The sequence below is a fragment of the Coregonus lavaretus genome, assembly GCF_964263955.1.
Source record: "Coregonus lavaretus genome assembly, contig: HAP1_SCAFFOLD_533, whole genome shotgun sequence".
Lineage (NCBI taxonomy): Eukaryota > Metazoa > Chordata > Actinopteri > Salmoniformes > Salmonidae > Coregonus > Coregonus lavaretus.
Genome location: NW_028157083.1, coordinates 186,142 through 208,339, shown reverse-complemented (window position 1 = coordinate 208,339; position 22,198 = coordinate 186,142). Strand labels below are relative to the sequence as shown.

Below are 22,198 nucleotides of genomic sequence, written 5' to 3'. Positions count from 1 at the left end.
TGGAATCTGCAAGGAAAATGTGCTTTAAATTAACTGCCGTGATGAGTATTTGAAATAACCTGGTTAGTTTTGGTTTCTCTTCATATCTATGCATTCGTGCACTGTCAAAATGTCACCTATAGACCACTGTCGATAAAGATTCTGTCACCTCCACCCTAGTTTGTACGTTCCAAAAGCTAATTATTAAATGTGCTTCAGTGTGAGTCTTCTGCTTTATTTGATCTGCTCTATGGTTGTCAATCAGGACATTTTGAGTTCTCAGAACTGTTTCCACGTTCTTTTGTTTGATATGACTGTTGCTGGTTTAGAGATGTTTGCAGGTTTTGTCGTCATAAAGCAGAAGTAGCATTAGATGTAGCATAGATGCTCATCTCCATATCTCAGAATATCACAAGATCTTAGATTGCTATTTTATTTGAATTCTGTTGTTGATGACTGTAAGCAGGAAGTCACTGTGTATGATGCTATGCCTACTGGTATCCTTTATTGTGAAGTTATTCTTGTTGTCAAAATGTGGGGTTAGTAAGTGGTAACTTGTAGGTGAGTGGGGGCAAGTACTACTAATATCTACACCATTTTGCTGACAGTCATTCTGAAATGATGATACCTGTTCTACATGTATTTACAGTAGATCTTAGGTGTGCATGTACAGTACGCCAGTTGTTTATTGGTGTTCTCTGTTGTGTCCTCATTATTGAAGTAGCTTAGAGTGGAAATGTAGGAGAAATCTTCGACAGCTCATTGCTTGTAGTCTTGCAACTTTTATTTAATACTTTTTTTTACAGAATCTTGGATTTCCTGAAGTCATGAGCTAATTTTAGACTGTATAAAGGAGAAGCAGCATTAGATGTGTATCTGCGTATCTCAGAATATCAGAGGAACTTGATTGATTCTCTTTGTGTTGTTAGTGATTTCTTCTGAGATGGTACTGTCACAGACCTTTGCTAGAATCAAGCTTTGACTATTGTTCCAAGCAGATGCAGGGTTATGCTGAAATATCATTTGGTGCAACTGTGAACAAAGTTTTCCTCTTTAAGCTCCACTAACAACAGACAGGATAGGAGTCATACAGCCCTTAACTGAGGAAGTTGATTTATAGACAAACTTTGCTCTTCTGTCCTCAGGGATGGCTGGCAACAATGCCAACAGTGTTAAGCCGGTGACAAAACCTGAAGAAGGTAAGTCACAGATGGAGGTGATCGTGGCATTCCACTGGAATTCGACAATCGAATAGGTTGAGGATTGTTAGAACAAGTCGGATTTGAAAAACATATATATTGGTGGGTGGGAGGGCTTGCACTGTCTACGAAACCACTGTTTGGGAAAAACTGGTGGTTCAGTAGAAAGGCTGTAGTAAATTTTTTACCCTCTCTGTGTGTTTCCTCAGGGGCCAATAATAACACTACAACGGTCATCAGCGTTGGACCAGGGGGCAGTGATAAGACTACAACGGACAGCAGCGTTGGACCAGGGGGCAATGATAAGACTAAAACGGACAGCAGCGTTGGACCAGGGGGCAATGATAAGACTACAACGGATGGCAGCGCTGGACCAGGGGGCAATGATAAGACTAAAACGGACAGCAGCGTTGGACCAGGGGGCAATGATAAGACTAAAAAGGACAGCAGCGTTGGACCAGGGGGCAATGATAAGACTAAAACGGATGGCAGCGCTGGACCAGGGGGCAATGATAAGACTAAAACGGATGGCAGCGCTGGACCAGGGGGCAAGGATGAGACTAAAATGGCTGGACCAGGGGGTGACCTAAACACAGCTGAAAAAGGAGAGGTGAAAGAAGGTGTGTGTATGAGAAAGGGATAGTTCACCTCAAGTCCCGCTGAATAAATGGATAAATGTACAGCCCTCAGTCTCAAATAGATGGGAAAGACTGGTATCATCTTAAACTGTCATAAGCATTCATAACACAGCAGGAATCAGTGCCATTGTAATTACAGCATTCTTGAATCACATTATTTCTGAATGATTTAATTTCTCCAGTTGAGTTCTCCTATTGTGTATTCTTGCAGAGGGGTCCGTGTTGCTGAACGAAGACAGGGTGAAGTACCACAATGACAATGGAGAGGGGGCAGCAGAAGATAATTCAGTATTGTAGGACGGTAAGTTGGAGTGTGATAACAATGTAGACTGTTTTCACTTCATTTCCCTTTATTGTGCAATACTTCTACCCCACTCTGGCCAACTCACTGTAAGTAGACTGTTAGTCTGTTACCAACTCTTGTTCCTACTGATTTATTCCTAACTGACGTCTCTCTAGCCAGGGAACTGTGGACCAGAGGTACACAGAGGATCATGAAGAGAACCCACTGTCTCATCTGGGCTACCAGCGCTGGAGGACAATGCGCTGTAATGTCCAGAGAACATTTCCATAGCAATAGACTGATTGATGATTGGTGAAGGGAGGTCCATTTATAAGAGTCACCTGTCCATTGGCATATTATTATTATTATTATTATTACTTAGTTAAGGTCAGTTTAGTTGAATGTTGTTTTGTAAGTAATGTCCAAAGCTGCAGCTTCTACTCTGCATATTTCTGAGCTTCCACCTCTGTCGTCTCTTCTCTTTAAGAAGAAGTGTATGTCTAGCAAGTGTGATGCACATGTCAAGATATTGGTCAAAAAGCAGAGTCATTTCACGGGGGGGGGGGGGGGGGGGGGGGTCTGCATTCTTTTAATTTGCTTCTCATACTCCTACATAGTTAGTATCCTACTTTGGCAATCAGCATTTCTAATGTTATTTTTCCATGACAATTTGTATCAAACTTTTGGAAAAATCTATCGTTTTTGCTCATATTGACGTAATAATTTTGTACTACAGTTCTTTTAACCTGTATGTAAATCTAATTTTATGCAATTGTATATCCCCCTGATGTATGTAATCATATCACAATGTGGTTATTTTAGCTGGCATGCAATAACTTCATGTACTGAATAAGACTCCCATTCCTTTGTCTTTTACCCAGATTTTAGTAGAGATGCAGAGAAGCATATTTAGTTTCTTTAAATAAAGAACCACCAGTCAGAAGGATACAGACAGCTCAAGAGGTATGCTTAGATATGAAAAATGTATGCACTCACTAACGGTAAGTCGCTCTGGATAAGAGCGTCTGCTAAATGACTAAAATGTACTGTGTGTGCTGTGTATAGTGTAGTGTGAGCAAGGCACTTAACCCTAATTGCTCCTGTAAGTCACTCTGGATAAGAGCTTCTGCTAAATGACTAAAATGTGTGTTCTGCCTCATGCCTATTGTATTGTGTGTTTGTGTCACAGGGAGACACCAAACAGTATGGAATAACCTAATCTGAATTAATTTGCAAAAATTACCGTAATTACTTTGTGTCACTGTCAACCTAAAAATATGTTTAGCGTACAATGGATATTGCATAGCTGTGAAATCGCTAGCTAGGTTATTTTACCTTTGTCATAGGCTACATCCATCCTATTTGTTTCAATGTTGTGTCTCAACAAGCAAGTTTGACGTTAACTTTTACAGAAAGCTCATGTCTGCTACGTAGGCTCAATACATAGCCACAGTCAACATACTATAAAACTGTTTGTTACAAACAAACTAGAAAATTGACTGAAAAGAAAAGGCTCCCAGTGCCTCTGAGGACGGTATGGTTGATGAAACTACGGAAAGCCACTCATTTCCAACAGAAGAGAAGCAAAGTGGCGGGGGATTGTTGGGCGCAGGGTTGCCAGGTCAAGCTACAATTTGTAGCCCATTAACTACTCAAAACCCGGCCGAAAGGCATGGAAACTAACCCAATATTTTTTTTCCACGGCAAGAGGAGTTGCCATATCTATTCAATAAACCCTTTTCCCATAGCGTTATCGAGCCAATTAAGAAGGAATATCGTAGTAACTTGTAACGACGCTAGAAGGAAAATTTGGTTTCCTCAAAATAATAATTGCAAGCTATGACATGACCTAATAAAGGAATTTGAATATGTGGCAAGAGAAAATATCTGAGCAGAAACACTAGGATGAACATAAAAAAACTAATATTAGGCTATTTTCTGGCAATTGTGCTGTTATGTTCCAGATGTTAAGTCTACAACCCATTATAGATGGCCCATTTGCGAGATTGATTTGTCATTTCAATAGGCATAGGCTACAGACACAAATCTGGGTTTATGATTCTAATTACATTTTGCCATAGTTTGCTTTGATAAAGGCAGGTAGCCTATAGCCCCTGATAGGCCTACATCTCATTTCAGATAGTCTACAGTAGCCTAGACAAGATGTAGAAAATATGTCAACTGACCGATTTAGCAGCTTTCTTAGTCCAAATTAACAGACTAAATTATTCAATATTAATAGCTAGGCGATTTCGCAATAAGAAGTGCTTGTGTTTCCCAATAGCCTGCTGGAATAGGCTACTGAAGATGGGGCCATATATTAAATCACTGAATTAAATATGAATAATATGTATATGAACTGAATATGCTTGTCAACAACAGCCAGTGTTTATTTTTTTGAATTTGTTTTACCTGTAGCCTAATCTGATTACTGTTACTGTCGATCTAATGCGTTCATAATAACACAAGGCTACAACAACAATAAACTGAAGTTATAGGCTATTTATTAAATTGGTTTGCCAGCTCCAGGTAGATTACACAAGTGGCACAAATTGATTTGCAATGACTCCAGTGATGTTGTCATTTCAACATATTTATTGTATCAAATGGTAGCCTACAATGGCATATACATTAATAGGCTACTTGATGGCCAACAGAGGCAAATGTATAATTCTCCACATTTAGCCTAATGTCAGTTTCATTGAGGACTTTTCCACATAAAAAGAACCACGCGAGGGAGTTCCATAACTTCCATTTCAAATTCCCACCCAGGCAGCCCCCGAGACCAAGAACTGAGCCTGCATTAAGCATTTCGCTTGATACAGTTTTCTTTAAGCAGTCAACATTAGAATGCAGTTTAAACCCCCTCGGAGCAGATGTATTAATGCGCTCTAGTGCGCCCAAAGTCAGTGCTTTGTCTCCGTCATTTCTTGATGTGCATCAGTTCTAGCGTATTAACATGTTTTATGGAAAAAGGTTTGGAAATAGGTGTCTCCATAATGACAATCTAAATAGCCTACCTACAACTGGTAGAAAGTTGTCACAACGTGCGCGTGTGCTTGCGCTCGCTCCTCTCGCTCACGTGACTCACGTGACCAAAAACTGTAGTAAAGATGTTTAATTGCCTCATCTGTGACTAGTGCTCACTCAACACACACACACACACACACACCCCTCCGGCCCTCTCCACCACTTACTCACTCAGCAACAGCCTGCCTCACTGCCTGACAGTCAGCAGCAGGTCACAGTGAAATATATATTTTTTTAAACAGGGCGGTACCAAAGTTGGGGAAAGCTGAACTTTATGCAAATAAGCCGCGATATCGCGGCGCACTTGGAAGTACATCACAACACAAGTCAAAACAACATAATCTTACGACACTGCTAATAATAAAACATGGTCGCACAAGTATGCTACGTTTTCGATATCATATCGACAACACACTATATCTGTACTATGTGACTATCTGTACTATGGCCTATCTGCAGGTCCATAAAAGAATGGTTCATTTTGGCTGTGTGTGTGTGTGGGTGGCTTTACCATTAGAAGTAGGGGGTTTCCAGGGTTGGTAGGTTACATGCAATCAGTTACTCCCCAACCCTTGGGGTTTCCACTTCTGCCTCCCAATGATGACATATTATAGGCCTATTGTATTGGCAAGGAGAGAGATTTTAACAGCTGAAATTGTGCGTGGTAACCTTCACTTACCTCCTGTAGTTTGGCATCAGTTTATTTTAAGGGCTATACATAAACCATGCATAACATAATGTCCACATAGGAACTACATGACACATTTAAAAGTGCATGTAAACTCACATTAACTGTTATTATGGTTACTGTAGATAATATGTATCACTTTCAATGTCAATAGGGCTATGTAGGCCCATTTAGAGTGTTAACCTCTAACCTGGACACCAGTCACTAGTTCACTTTCACGTGTATGATGTCTGGTTTTCCAGATGAACAGCTCTACAGAAAAGTGGGAGAGTATCTTGTGTTGACGCCGGACAAGTCCACTATAACTGACCCCATCACATGCATCCCATGGAAGAATGGCTTGAACAAGGCGGCAGAGTTGGACAATGATTTTGGGCTGTACACCTATAGTGCCTTTGAAAGCTGCACAACCCTGGACCAGACTACTGGAGAGCTGAGAATCACCAGCTTGACGAAAACAGGAGTTTATTCTGTGGAGTTCAACAGCATACTGCTTGACAAGACATATAACCTGTCTTATCAGTAAGCGCGTGTGTGTGTACAGTATGTGTGTGTGCATGTTTGTTCCTTTGCTTGCAGTATTGCAGAGTGTGTGTGTGTGTGTGTGTGTGTGTGTGCCTCTATATTAAAGCAGATTATTCAGTGCCTCACAAGCTTTTCTTCCTGCTTTGTCTTTGTCTCTCTCTCCTGGATTTACAGACGCAGTCCCTAAACCCACAATCACTTCTTCCTGAAACTCCAACAAAACCTGTTTTGAAATGCAGCCTAATAGAGATTAAAAGAGAGAGAGAGAGAGAAACAGAGAACACAAACAGATTGTAAAGAAGAGAAAGAGAAAGAAAGAGAGAGAGAGTGTGTGTGCACCACCAGGTGTCCTCTGCTATGTGACATACTCCTCCATTTCCATCAACAGAGCCAGTATCACAACCTGACGTCACCTGTGAATTGAGCGGTACCATGGCAACACTTCCCTGCAGTGCTAAGGGTCTGCTGGTTGTGTACCGCTGCGACTGGCCTGACCACCAGGGGGAGATGTGGAGCAAACTAGACAGCACTTTAACATCAAATCCCCAGAGTCAGACAGACAGCTACACCTGTAAGGCCAGAAACCCAGTCAGTGAGATGACACGAACCTACAACAGCAATGACTGAAAGGCCACAGCTTAACAAGATAGATAGAACAAGCAGATATGGGTGACATCAACAAAATATGTTTTTGTCTATCTGACCGTCTCCAACTGTTTCTGTATTTGCATGTTTCCATTGTCCCCCTAATAGCTGGTGCTGTGATTGGTGTCTTGGCTTCTGTTCTATTGGCTGTTCTTCCATGTGTAGTGGCCTGTCTCATCTGCTGGAAGTGTTCCAAAGGTAAGCCCATGTCCTTACTGTAAATATTACCATACATTTTTCATTATTTGAGTCTCCTCCTTGAAGTTTGATGGAAATGTATTTTCCATATCAACAATTGTATCTCTAGCTATCTCAGGATCAAAGAATGATTCTAGGTCAAGTAAATATTCAGATTTGGAAAGTAAGAAAGTAAAAGTGTTTTTCTGAAATAGACTTTCATATGCTCTACTACATCACATTTAACAGCCGTGCAACAGTAACCAGATTACCCACACCAGCAAGGCTGTGATAACCAGAGAGAGTGAGGGAGAGAAGCAGCCATTACTAGATGAGGCAGGGTCTACTGATAACACAGGTGATGTTGTGAGTAATAGCCCGCTCAAACAAAATGACCAGAATCAGGGCTGGAATTCCAATGCCTTCCAGCCTAGATCTCAGGTGAGGACACTGACTAAGGTATCTGGGAACGGAGAGGGAGAAAGAGACAGGGCAGTGAAGGAAGAGTGAGGGAGAGGAGGACATGTCACAGGCTCATCTCACCCTCTCCAAAGCCCCCTCGGATTTCACATACCAGAGATGGATACAGCCTGAACCACAATCAGGATACACAGTGGGGGACAGAGGATTATGGGAATGGATCTGACCAGGAGTCACATGAGGCAAGTGTCAGAGGTTATGATGCAAAGATAGGGGGATATGGAGAGACAGAGGGAGAGGGAGAGAATGAGGGAAGACGAGATGGAGAGGAGGAGGAAGAGGGAAAGCAGAGGAAGAGGAGGAAGAAGAAGAGAAAACACAGGAAGAAGGGAAGGAAGAGGAGAGATATAGAAAATAAGAAAGTGATTCCCAATAACAGGAGGACATGCACTCTGAGGTGGAGCCAGGGTCAGAGGACCAAGAGGAGGAATCCAGCAGAGCCACACACAACAGCCAGACTGACGGTCAGAGGTCTCCACCAACCCCTCAGAGAAGGGATGAAGATGTAGCGTCCAGAGAGAGAGGAGGGAAAGAACTTAACTTAACTTCTTTAAACGTACTCTTGAAAGTTGTAATAGTAGAATGCACAAGGTGCAATTTCGAAATTGGGTGGTGCATCATCGGTTCCTCTTGTTATGTTAGTCATTGCATACCTTAGAGAGCTATTTATAAATGTCCAGATCAACTAGCCCATGTCAACTAATGTTTTATTTTTATTTTATTTTTTTAGCTCATAGATACTGTTGTAATTCTTTACTCACTTAAATATCACATGAATACAGATTAGACATGGCAAAATATATAGAATTGCAAGAAAATATGCTTTAAAACTGCAAATGTTTATTTGCACACCATGACAAAATGTGTAGAATTTCAGGAAATAAGCTTTAAACCTGCAAAATTCTCTCCCCCTACAAGAGGGGTGTGAACAGTTTGTGGTGCGCACGTGGTGCAAGGGGGTCCCGAGTGAAAACGTTTGGGAACCCTTGATCTGTAAGACACTCTCATTGCTATCAGATAGGTGTAGAACAAGGAAGCCTATTGGAAACACAGAGGAGCAGTGGTCAGGTAGACAGAGAGGGAGGAACACCTGACCTATCAGGTCTGAGGAGACCCACTAGCTCAGTGTCAGACAGTCCAGACACTCCTGATAGAAGCAGTCCAGGATTGTCAGCTGGTCTCAGAGCCACAGCATGTAGGTACACTATCTACTCCAGTAAAATACAGTTCAGGTGCACCCTCTGGACCAGTAGACACCAGCTCAGATACAGCATGTACAGCCATAGAGAGTAGCTCAGATACTCTGTCTACCTCATAGAGAAGTATAGGTAAATCCTCTGGACCAACAGATACCAGTACAGGTACAGCCTCTGTACCAGAAGAAACCAGTTGAAAAGCACTTGTTGAATATACATTATATATACAAAAGTTTGTGGACACCCCTGCAAATTAGTGGATTCGGCTATTTCAGCCACACCCATTGCTGACCGATGTACAGTATAAAATCGAGCACAAAGCCATACAATCTCCATAAACAAACAATGGCAGTAGAATGGCCTTACTGAAGAGCTCAGTGACTTTCAACATGGCACTGTCATAGGATGCCACCTTTCCAACAAGTCAGTTTGTCAAATTTCTCCCTGGCTAGAGCTGCCCTGGGCAACTGTAAGTGCTGTTATTGTGAAGTGGAAATGTCTAGGAGCAACAACGGCTCAGCCGTGAAGTGGTAGGCCACACAAGCTCACAGAACAGGACCGCTGAGTGCTGAAGCACGTAGCGCATAAAAATAATCTGTCCTCGGTTGCAACACTCACTACAGAGTTCCAAACTGCCTTTGGAAGCAATGTCAGCACAATAACTGTTCGTCAGGAGTTTCTTAGCCACACAATTCTCAGATCAGCATGCGCAATGCCAAGCGTGCACTGGAGTGATGTAAAGCTCTCCACCATTGGACTCTGGAGCAGTGGAAACGCGTTCTCCGGAGTGATGAATCAAGCTTCACCATCTGGCAGTCCGACGGACAAATCTGGGTTTGGCGGACGCCAGGAGAACGTTACCTGCCCCAACACATAGTGCCAACTTTAAAGTTTGGTGGAGGAGGAATAATGGTCTAGGGTTGTTTTTCATGGTTCGGGTTAGGCCCCTTAGTTCCAGTGAAGGGAAATCTTAACGCTACAGCATACAATGACATTCTAGAGGATTCTGTGCTTTCAACTTTGTGGCAACAGTTTGGGGAAGGCCCTTTCCTGTTTCAGCATGACAATGCCCCTGTGCACAAAGTGAGGTCCATACAGAAATAGTTTGACGAGATCGGTGTGGAAGAACTTGACTAGCCTGCATAGAGCCCTGACCTCAACCCCATCGAACACCTTTGGGATAAATTGGAACGCCGACTGCAAGCCAGGCCTAATCGCCCAACATCAGTGCCCGACCTGACTAACCACTCATGTGGCGCCGCAGCAAAGTCCCCGCAGCAATGTTCCAACATCTAGTGAAATCCTTCCCAGAAGAGTGGAGATTGTTGTAGCAGCAAAGTGGGGACCAACTCCATATTAATGCCCATGATTTAGGAATGAGATGTTCGACAAGCAGGTGTCCACATACTTTTGGTAATATAGTGTGTTTAGATACAAATATTTAGATTCTGTAAAGGGAAGGTTTGTTTCTCTTCAGTAAACTCATCTCTTTTCTATCTCTTTTGGGTTAGCCTATTAAGTGGTCCTCTGTAGCTCAATTTTTAGAGCATGGTGCAGGGTAGTTACATTTTAGCACTGAGATCCTATCAATTCTAAATTCTATATGTAATTCTGTGCATTGTAGCCAATTATACACACAGGGAGGCGCTAAAGACCAGGTATGGGCACGACTACATCAAGGAATATTCCAGAAGTGGTTAGATTTGAAAAATAAAGTTAATATAGCATATAAACATAATGCCATGTGTCGGTATACAGTGTGATTGTATTGCAGCTAAGTCAAATGGAACGTTATTTTATTTTCCACGAAGAGGACGACTCGTGCAGAGGGTTAGTGAGTTTCAGACCCCTCTAGCGACACATTTTCAAAAAGAGCGACTAGCGACAAATCTAGCGACTTTTTCTGGTGTTATTGGAGACTCTGACGTGAAAGCACGTATCTTTCTTACTCTTCTCAACGAGCAGCGGGTGCTGCAGTCAACGAGCAGCGGGTGCTGCCGTCCCACCCCTGTCCCAAAGCACTCACAGGCGGCCCAGTCCTCGCTCAGCAATCCAGCTGCAGGAGATGTTCACCCCTCCGCGTCCAGACTGCAAATGAATCATGCATGCAGAAAGCCGGCGCTGGCTGATCCCGCCCTGGCTGATCCCGCCCATTCAGGGCGTGATGTAAATGTAGGGTGTTTTTTACTCCCTTTTGTCTCTCCCATGACGTTATTCTCTCTCTCCTACAGCGTCCATCACAATTACATGCACATGACCAATTATGCAAATCGGGTGATGACATCATTTAGCGACTTTTAGGACAGCCAATAGCTACTTTCCTTACTGAGGAGTTAGCAACACTGGAGGGAGGAACTAAACCACATTTTACTTTCACTTTCACAGCCTCATGAAATCTAAAGATCAATAGTAGGCTAGGCGATGAGCCACACGGGGATTTAGCATATCTCATTTGAACTTAATTGTATTTATAATGCAAACAAATGTACAATATGCCCAAAATAACGCTCATCAGATTGTGCTTCTGGCTTTGTCTTGCACGAACTGTTGTCTCCGGAGGTAAGTTGAACATACTGGTAGGCCGAATTTAAGTGTTTGGCCTACCTACTATTTGTTAGGCCACTTGTTTGCTATTGTGTGCTAAATGTAGATCCTATCCTACAACATAACATCATAATATTTGATTATCATGAACAATAGGTATATGTAAGATAATGTCCTTTATAAACATTATGTGCGCTGCAACTTCAAGTTAGAAGCGCACCCGCCGAGTGGGATTCATATCACTGAAAAACAACAACTTGTAATGACATTATGGATGGACAATATCCTAAACACGCTCTTCCTATTGATTTTCAACTTGGAAAGTCAGAATGGTTTTAAACGACGTCTATGTGGGTTTCGATGAGAAATAAGGACCGCGCCCTTCTTATTCAGTTTAGCTACACACTGAGCCAACTTCAGGAAGTTATCGGATATTGAGTCCTGGGCTAACCAAACTCATGCCAACAGAAAGACGCATTAATCTCAGATAAAGCTTCCGAGCGAGCGAAACAGTGCCCCTCAGTATGCGTCGACCATGTATCTGATGCTGTCTGGACCGAAAGAGTATGGCGCCAGAACGAATCAGTTGGTTGGGCATTTGATTTCTATAGGCGGGCCCGTTTTTTTTCCAGTGGGACCTCCTGTGTGGACGCTTTTGCATTGGTGTTATAATAAATACCATAGGCAGCTCGAGAGTTTCAAGTTTGGAGAAGCATTCAATGTATCCTACCATTTCTACCCATCTGCGTGCCAGTTATTAAAATATTTTATCTGCACATTTTGATGCAATGGTTTCATTTCAATAATAACGTTTGCGTTTCTCAAAATTATTGTCACGTGGTAAATCATAAAAATCTACATTAAAATGATAAAAATCTAAAAGTTAAAATTCAACTAAATGCAAGAGCACCAGCCTATGCCATATGGATACATTGATCCCTACATTATCAGGACAGAGAACACACACATGCTCACATTGAGCACTCCAAACAAAACACAATGAAACATTTGACAAAACTCCTAAATTATGGTTATGAAATAAACCGAAAGGTGTTTCTCATAAGTGTAGCACGTTGTGAACTTTGCAAGCACCGTTTCCACTCGAGAATGAGAACGGTAAATTACTGTTATTCATGCATTAACAGTAGTTAATGTAACCAAATGACGGGGATTAACGGTACATTTACTAGACCTACTAGTTACATATGTAATGAGGAATTGATAAAAAATAAACAATCAAAGGGCAAATAATTCACACAATGTAACAATGAATGTGCACGCATTGGCGGGAGACAACGGAGCACATTCTGGAGAGCTGAGTGCATGCATTCTGGAGAAAGACGGCCATATCTTCAGCACACACCCCTCCCCTTCTTCTTGTCTCAACATTTTATACTGAGCAAAAATATAAACGCAACATGCAACAATTTCAAAGATTTTACTGAGTTACAGTTCATATAAGGAAATAAGTCAATTGAAATAAATAAATTAGGCCCTAATAGATGGATTTCACATGACTGGGTAGGGGTGCAGCCATGGGTGGGCCTTGGAGGGTATAGGCCCACCCACTTGGCAGCCAGGCCCACCCACTGGGGAGCCAGGCCCAGCCAATCAGAATTAGATTTTCCCAACAAAAGGGCTTTATTACAGACAGAAATACTACTCAGAACACCCCCTCAGACGATCCCGTAGGTGAAGAAGCCGGATGTGGCGGTCCTGGGCTGGCGTGGTTACACATGGTCTGTGGTTGTATGGCCAGTTGGACGTACTGCCAAATTCTCTAAAACAACGTTGGCGACAGCTTATTTTTACATTTTTACATTTTATGGTAGAGAAATTAACATTCAAATATCTGGCAACAGCTCTCGTGGACGTTCCTGCAGTCAGCATGCCAAATGCACGCTCCCTCAAAACTTGAGACATCTGTGGCATTGTGTTGTGTGACAAAACTGCACATTTTTAAAGTGGCCTTTTATTGACCACAGCACAAGGTGCACCTATGTAATGATAGTGCTGTTTAATCAGCTTCTTGATATGCCACACCTGTCAGGTAGATGGATTATCTTGGCAAAGGAGAAATGCTCACTATCAGGGATGTAAACAAATTTGTGCACATCATTTGAGAGAAATAAGCTTTTTGTGCATGTGGAACATTTCTGGGATTTGTTATGTCAGCTCATGAAATATATGACCAACACATTACATGTTGCGTTCATATTTTGTTTCAGTGTAAATTATTCTGAAGACACATTATCTTCACACATTTGAGATGTATTTCACTGACAGCTGCAACTCAATAATCTGCTAGGCATATTGCCACATGTGCTGCCCAAATTGCAGGCTTCCCAAATAGGCATCGATTTGTGATTTGAAACAATCCACAGCCATTTTTGTAAAAAAAGAAGCTAATGATCCTCTGTGGCTAAGTCAAGCTCTCTGGTAAAGTATTTTGAATTATTTTATTTAGACAGGAGTAATTATGTAATTTTGGCAAAACATCAATTTACTTTAGGGAAAGGCAGCATCCGAACAGTGCACACATTTTCCTTTCTAATTCGCAAGTGTATATAAGGACGAGTTGCTCAGGTCTCCGCCCTAACAATGCGAGTCGTTGTCCCAAAGTCGGGAATGCAGGCGACAAGGGGCCTCATGTATCAATCTTGCGTACGCACGAAAACACGGCGTACGCCAGCTTTCACGTTCACGGTCAGATGTACTAACAGTGAAATTAACGTAAGAATGTGCGTTCTTCCACGTAAACTTCAGGCCTGGTGTACGTACATTTTTGTGATGTTTGTCCGTTGGCGACTCATAGAGGCAAAAAAGTGAAGTGGCAAACATTACACTACGAACTGTTCTATCGCACCTGCCAGATATTGCTTATAATTTGTAATTGATAAATGATTTGCCATATTATTGTCACACGAGTCTTATTAGAATATTCTATTAATTATGCAATTAAGTAAGAACATATATAAAGGATGTGAAAATTGATACAACCCGTCTAGCAATGGCAGCTTTGGCTTTATTAGAAGACATTTTCAATGGACAAATCCGGAGAGAACGAGTTTTTAGGGACCACAGTGATTTTCTGGCCCACGACGATGACTGGCTCATCAGCCGTTTCAGATTTCCAAGGGCTATACTCTTGGAGCTCTGCGCTGAGTTGGGTCCGAATTTGGAAAGAGAGACAGTGAGGAGCCACGCATTACCCGTTCCTTTACAGGTGCTTACTACACTTGGTTTCCTAGCAACCGGTTCTTTCCAAAGAGAACTGGCAGACCGCTCAGGAATAAGCCAGTCGTGTTTGAGCCGTGCAATGCCACCTGTATGGGACGGCATCATCCGCTTGTCTACCAGGTATATAACGTTCCCATACGATGCAGGTGACCAGCCAAACATCAAAGCGCAATTTGCAGCGATAGCCGGTTTTCCTAATGTAATCGGAGCGATCGACTGCACACATATTGCTATAAAGGCGCCATCTGAAGACGAATTTGCATATGTGAATCGGAAACATTTCCATTCAATAAATGTGCAGATTATATGTGATGCACAAATGCGCCTAACAAATATTGTGGCAAGGTGGCCTGGGTCAACCCATGATTCATATATCCTTACAAACAGCATGGTTGGGATGAGACTCCAAGCTGGCAGGGTGCGCAATGGGTGGCTACTTGGTAAGTTATGCATTTAAATGTATGGTTCTATCTAAAAGTAAAATGTTTGTGTCTGTAATTATTATTACTGCCCATCAGGAGACAGTGGTTATCCACTAAAGACGTGGCTGTTAACCCCCCTCACCAACCCACAAACTGACCGAGAGCGCAGATACAATGATGCCCATTCCCGCACTCGGTCAGTTGTGGAGCGGGCGATTGGGCAGCTGAAATGTCGGTGGCGCTGCCTTGACAGGACCGGGGGGATGCTGTTATACCGCCCTGACAAGGTTTGCCGCATCATACTGGCCTGTGGAGTGCTGCACAATGTCGCGCACAGGCATGGCATACCCCTTGGTGAGGTGGGGGCACCGCCAGATGACCCTGACCCAGGACCAGTATATGTGCAGCACAATCAACAAGCCATTCAGGCCCGTCAACGTGTAATTGCGACAATATAAATGGTACTCAGACACAAAGTTCATTTTTTGACCAATTCTTTTAATGAATGGCTTATTTCTGTGAGTGCGTCAGTGACATTTTTAAGGTGACTGTTATTTTCTTCAATTGCCTTAACAATTTGTTGTTGTGACTCCAGAACAGCATGCGTCAAGACACGGCCAGATGGACGGGCTTCAGCACTGGGGGGAACATTAGAGACACGGGAGACGCTGGACTGAATGGGCTCTGGCTGCTCAGGTGGTGCGGTCTCTGAGTGCGTGCCAGTGGACGTTCCTGCGGTTCCTAAGTCCAATTAAACACAGGCACATCTTAACAGTAATTTGAGTCTGTTCCTTATTAATGGGTACACGCATTTGCAATAAAAGCAGTGGATACGTGAAATCTCTGGTGTACCTTTTGCTATATTGCATGCATTTTAAAATTAAACGGTGGCTGGCTATGTATATCAAAGTTAAGGAAATAAATCTGAGTCACCTTGCTGGCAGTCCTGTAGTATATCCGAGTCTCCTACATCAGCGGATACGATTCCAGAGATTAACGTGTCTCCTACAATAGAGGCAACTCTCTGATCAAAGGGTGCAAGTTCATCGGTCCCTGTACCACCGCCTGTTCTGCCCACACTTTGTCGGTGCGCAGCAGTTCTCCGCTTAACTTCCACCTTTATGTCTGACCATTTCTTCTTCAGTTCATTTACGGTGCGACTCTCAGATCCCACCGCGTTGACGGCATCAGACAAACTCGCCCACTCTTTTTTCTTTCTTTTGTTATTAATTCCAGAGGACAGATTTCCAAATAAAATATTTTTTCTTGTTTCTACCTCTGATAGTAGCACCTCTAATTCATTTTCAGTGAAATTTCGTTTCTTGCTTGCTTTAGCCATGTTCTTGCAGGTTTCTTTTGCCAAATTGGACTAATTACCATATTTAAATTTATTTAATTGAGGGAGGAGACAGGGTGTGGTGTGGTGCTCGTGCATGTGCGCTCAATTTCGCGTTGATTGGGATGTACAAAGAGAATGTATGTGGAATGCTGCGTACGCAGAGATTCATACATCAGATTTTTTTGGCGCGTACGCACATTTATGGCTTTGTCCGTACGCAATGTTTTAGTATGAATTCAACGCAAGTCTTTGTACATGAGGCCCATGGTCTGCATATGCCCATATAAATGCATTGGGTTTATTTCAGGACAGATTTTTGCGAGAGTGCGAAACAGCGCCCCTCAGTCTTACTATATGTAGCCCATGTATCTGATTCTGTCTGGCCAGAAAAAGTATGACATGCCATACTCCTTTTGTCCAGACAGCATCAGACACATGGTCTACACTTACGGAGACAGAGGGGCGCTGTTTTGCTCGCTCGGATGCTTTATCTGAGATTGATGCGTCTTTCTGTCGGCGCGCATCTCGGTCAAATAAATGATCAATATTTCCATATTTTATTTGGATAGGCAAGGAGGTTCGGTAGTGCATTGGCCCGCCCATAACGCCGACCCTGCTTTATGCGCAAATATTGATATAATAGCCATCATATCGAAGTAAACTTATAGTCACACGATGATATGATATGGTATGGGTCTCACTATGACTCGTCAGGAAACCATGCAGTTTATTAGGGTACAGATGAAATAAGTTATGGTGAACTTCACAGGGTGGTGAAGTGCACTGTGATCTTGATGCTCCTGTCCAATAAATAGAGAAGGTCTTATTCTGGTGACATGATGATCGATGCTTGACTGCCATTTGACAAATACAAATATTCTCGCTCTTATCCATAATAATCTCATAATGTAGATATCTTATCCTCACTGTAGCTGCGAGCTGTTGGCTAGAGCGCACATGCCAAGACCAGAGTAGGCATTTTGCTATTCAATGCAACAGGTTTTGTGACAAAACTATTAGTGGAGTTGAAAATGTGATGGTACATGAAAACTGAAGTGAAAAAGTACATTTTGTGTGCACTACATCATGACGCACTGATTTTTATCTGCAACAAGTCTGTTGGGTGGAAACTCACCACTGGTTGGAAAATGCGCACATTTTCTTTATGTGGATTTTAGAATATTCACTTGAAAATCTGTCGCCAATTGGCTGGAAACCTAGCTCCTAACCAAGTTTCCATCTAACCTTTTTATGCAGTAAAGTATATAATGACAGGCCTGATGGAAACATAATTTGTTTGGGGTAAACTTTCCAAATGTCGACAAAACAAAATACTCTAGACAAGGTGGGATCTTTTTGTGTTTGTAACATTTATTATGCGAGAAATGGTGGTGGAAATGCTTTTATGTGCAAATATTGATATAATAACCATCATATCGAAGTAAACATGGAGTCACGCGATGACATGTTGTGTGGTCCTCCCACTACGACTGCAGTTCATTAGGCTACAGATGAAATAAGTTACGATGAACTTCACAGGGTGGTGAAAGTGCAAGGTGATGAGCTTAATGCTACTTTCAAATAAATATTGAGGGTCTTATTCTGGTGACATGATGATTGATGTTTTGCTGCCGTTTGACAAATACAAATAATATCGCTCTTATCCATAATGATGTCATAATGTAGATAGTTTACCCCCACAGTTTTTGGCTGGAGTGTATGTGCGTAGACCAGAGTGGGCAAACATTTAGCTATATAACGCAACAGTGTTTATGACAAACCATCAAGGAGGGTTCGTGCTGATTGTACAGAGATTGTGACAGCCGGTTAAATGGCATTCCTTGACAAGGCAAGAACAAGATGTATGTCAGGAGAAGTGCAGTATTATCATAAGGAGATTTATACTTGGAATACGGAGGAGGAATGGAGGGAAAAAGAGAGGCAGAGGAGGTCTAAGAGAGAGAGGGAGGAGGAAGAGGGTGAGCTTGAGTCGGTTAAAAATTGTGAATAGAAGGGAGATGGTTTGTTAAAGGGGAATGGTAGAAAGTATAAGAGTGAGTTGAAGACAGTAGGAGAAATGGAAGTGAATGAGGGCGAAGTATCGGAAGTGGTAGGTGTGGTGAAGTTCTCGGAGCCCGAGGCTTGCGCCGAGGGTCAGGATAAAGATGAGTCTGTGACAGTAGGAGTGACATTTTTGGAAAAAGTGGACCCTTGCCTTTTGGCTGATCCATTTGTGGTTTCAGGGTGGGTGAAAACTGAGTTAGGTGCTGTGGAATCGGTGAGGGTAACCAGAAGTGGTCTGGTGATAATTGTTTGTGTTTCTGCTGGTCAGAGGAAGCAGGCACTCCATGTTAAACTAATGGGGGCAAGAGATGTGAATTGTTTTGCGCTCAATAAAAGGGCACCATTGAAAGGAGTGATTACTGGGGTAGCAGTAAATGTAAAAGTTGACCAACTGAAGGGGAAGATTCCTGGTGTTTGTGATGCTTGTCGTTTGGTGTGACGCAGACAGGGTGGCATGAGTGGTGAAACAGAGTCATTGTCTGTTCTTTTGAGTTTTGATGTTGAGTCTTTGCCCGACAAAGTGATGTTAGGATATATAAGTTATCCTGTACAAGCTTTTGTGCCAAATACATTACGTTGTTACAGGTGTCAAGCTTATGGGCATGTGGCAGCAGTGTGTAGGAGGGAGGTTCCTAGGTATGAGAAGTGTGCAGAAGGGCATGAGACAAAGGAATGTGTAGCATTGGGGAAAGTAGTGGTATGTGTTAATTGTAGGGTTGCCCATGGGGCTGGGGATCAGAAATGTCCCATGCGAGAGAGGCAGGTTGAGGTTTCCAGGGTTAGAGTAGTGCAGAAGTTGTCATATGCTGAGGCAATGAAGAAAGTAGAGGAAGATGGGTCAAGGGGGAGGGATAGTGAGAGGAGTGGTGTGAGTAGTGATCTGTACCAGTACAGAGGGATAAACCAACAAGTGATATATGTTTTAATAAGATTGGATTTTGATCATTTATAGCAATGGTTATCAACTGTACTGCAGGGATGGAACGTAAGTCGCAGAAAATTGAGGTTGTGGTTGCAGCTGCAGAAAGGTATTTGGGTGTGCGAGACTTGACATCAGAAGAGTTACAGGGTGTGTTAAGTGGTGGTGTCCCATGCTTTCAGGTTGTTGGCCTGAGTTAGTACTAAATAGATTGAAATAGTGGAGTAGGGTGGTGTTATTTTTATATTTGTTTGTGAGTGTAGTGTTAGATGGTAGGGTATTTCTTTATTTCTTTATTTTTTCAAACAATGTATAAGGGAGTTGTACTCCAGTCTAGTTGGTGGCGGTAATGCAACATTTACTGGATGCCAACCGCCGTTAAAACTCATAGAAGAAGAAGGAGGCGCCAAAGAGTAGTACCAGAGATATTTATAACTAAGATAGACCACATCCTGTCGTTGCCAACGGGAACAAATGAGAAGAAGAAGACAAACCATCAGTGGAGTGTAAAATGGAAACCCATTTAACTTGTATTTTTCCTTCGGTACATGGGAATTTAACGGCAAAAGTAATTTTTATGTGGACTACGTCATTAGGCACAAAGTCTGTTTGTTGGAAAAAATATCTCTACTGGGAAAATGTGCATATTGTTTTATGCAGATGTTAGAATATTTGCATGAAATCTGTTGCAAACTGGATGGAAACCTAGCTGGTGATATAATAGTGGACAGCCTCTGAGGCAGGGTGTAGACAAAGACTTTCATCTGTGGTGTAGTCTAGATCAGTTTCCACTCAAGTGGCGATGGTGAGGGGGAAAATACTGGCAAAGTGGGCAGACTACATAGGCCTTGATACTCCCAGCAAGCAGAATTCTAGACATAAAAAGTAAAGGTTGATAATAATGTCTATTTCAATGCCAATAGGGTTAAGACTACATATTTATACCCTAACCATAATGTGTTACCCTGGATACATTGATACTCTTTTACATGTATGAAATGTCTGCTTTTCCAGATGATCTTTATCATAAAGTGGGAGGTGAGGTCTTGTTGAAACCAGACAAGTCCACAGTGCCTGGCTCCATCATAAGCATCCTATGGAAGCATGGGAAGAACAAGGTGGCAGAGTGGGACAAGGATTTTGGTCTGGACATCTTTGCTGCCTTCAAAGGCCGCACAACCCTGGACCAGACTACTGGAGAGCTGAGAATCAGTGGATTGACGAAAACAGACAGTGGAGTTTATTCTGTGGAGTTCAACGACAAACAGCTTGACAAGACATATAAACTATCTGTTATCAGTAAGTGTTTCTCTCTCTCTCTGTGTGTGTGTGTGTGTGTGTATATATACATGTGTGTATGTGTGTGTGTGGTCTTGTAGAAACAGCAGGTTATTCAGTGCCTCACAAACATTTCCCCAAATTATTCCTGTTTCTTTCCTCTATTTACAGAGGAAGTCCCCAAACCCACAATCACTTCTTCGTGTAACACCAACAAAACCTCCTGCACTCTGACCTGTGAAGGCGACACCACTGATGCTGAACCCATCACCTACAGCTGGAAAGTGGGAGAGGGAGAGGGGGAGTGGAAGGTCATAGACAAACAGCTGATTGTCTCTAAGAGCGACACTGGCAATTCAAACAGTGGTTCCAAGTACTTCTGCAAGATGAAGAACTCTGCTGGGGAAAGGGAAGTCAGCGAGCCAGTTGTTGATGTGTTTGGCCCAGGTGAGTGGACACTCATAAGTATGCTACAGTCTTATGTATTGATATGTCAGTAACACTGCTAGTGTTGTAGGACATTTTGAATGCTGCACTATGTTGAATACCTGATCAACTCCTGTCAAAGTATCAATACAAAATGTGTTTTCATTTCAGAGCCATCTGAAGAAAGTGTTGCTGGTGGTGTTGCTGGTGTTGTCGTTGTCATATTAGTACTTGTCGCCACCATAACAGGTAAGAACAGCACCTCTATAGTAACAGAGCACTGTACATGTACATAGTTCTGAAGCACAGATTGACATAACAGCAGCAACAACAGTGAGCTATACCCCCTGAAGGGGATACCTGTTCTACCTGTATCTACAGTAGTGTTCAGGCTACTGCTACAGACAAGACAGGGGGTTAGATGCACCACCTGCCGTAGGGGACAGTCTTCATAATGTGTCACAGTGTTGCACCAATTTGGACCTCGCACAGTATGGATTAGCCTAATCTGAATTAATTAATTAATCAGCAAAAAGGACCGTAATCAATTTGTGGTAACCTAAAAATATGTTTAGCGTACAATGGATATTAGATGTGAAATCGCTGGCTATGTTATTTTACAGGGGTGCAGGTACTGTATGCAGGTTGTTTATTGGTGCTCTCAGAAATGGTTGCTTATTGCAGTTTAAGCATGTAATTGTGGGTAAAGTCATATTCAATAGCTGACATAATATTAATGCAGACTTGTAATTAAGAAGACACCATTTTGTATACATCTGGCCCTTCATTGGACACTATGTTAACAAACCTCCAAATGAGCTTCAATGCCATACAGCACTCCTTCCGTAGCCTCCAACAGCTCTTAAACGCTAGTAAAACTAAATGCATGCTCTTCAAACGAACGCTGCTTGCACCCGCCCGCCCGACTAGAATCACTACTCTCGGCGGGTCTGACTTAGAATATGTGGACAACTACAAATACCTAGGTGTCTGGTTAGACCGTAAACTCTCCTTCCAGACTCACATTAAGCATCTCCAATCCAAAGTTAAATCTAGAATCGGCTTCCTATTTCGCAACAAAGCCTCCTTCACTCATGCTGCCAAACATGCCCTCGTAAAACTGACT

General features: G+C 42.5%; 1 protein-coding gene across 3 annotated transcripts in view; it reads left to right on the top strand.

Moving 5' to 3' along the window:
• The window catches only part of LOC311125833 (uncharacterized protein), a 43,213-nt gene that overhangs the window by 8,730 nt on the left and 12,285 nt on the right, over positions 1–22,198 (top strand). The window contains exons 1-4 of one of the 3 annotated variants that reach the window (XM_084199862.1): positions 11,224–11,399; positions 20,383–20,667; positions 20,818–21,093; positions 21,244–21,321. In XM_084199862.1, coding sequence (XP_084055988.1) covers positions 11,324–11,399; positions 20,383–20,667; positions 20,818–21,093; positions 21,244–21,321 — 715 coding nt within the window. In that variant the 5' untranslated portion in view covers positions 11,224–11,323. Of the gene's footprint in view, positions 1–1,124; positions 1,179–1,387; positions 1,799–2,027; positions 2,118–11,223; positions 11,400–20,382; positions 20,668–20,817; positions 21,094–21,243; positions 21,322–22,198 lie in introns of those variants that run through there. The other 2 variants (XM_084199863.1, XM_084199861.1) reach the window with 2 other exon arrangements.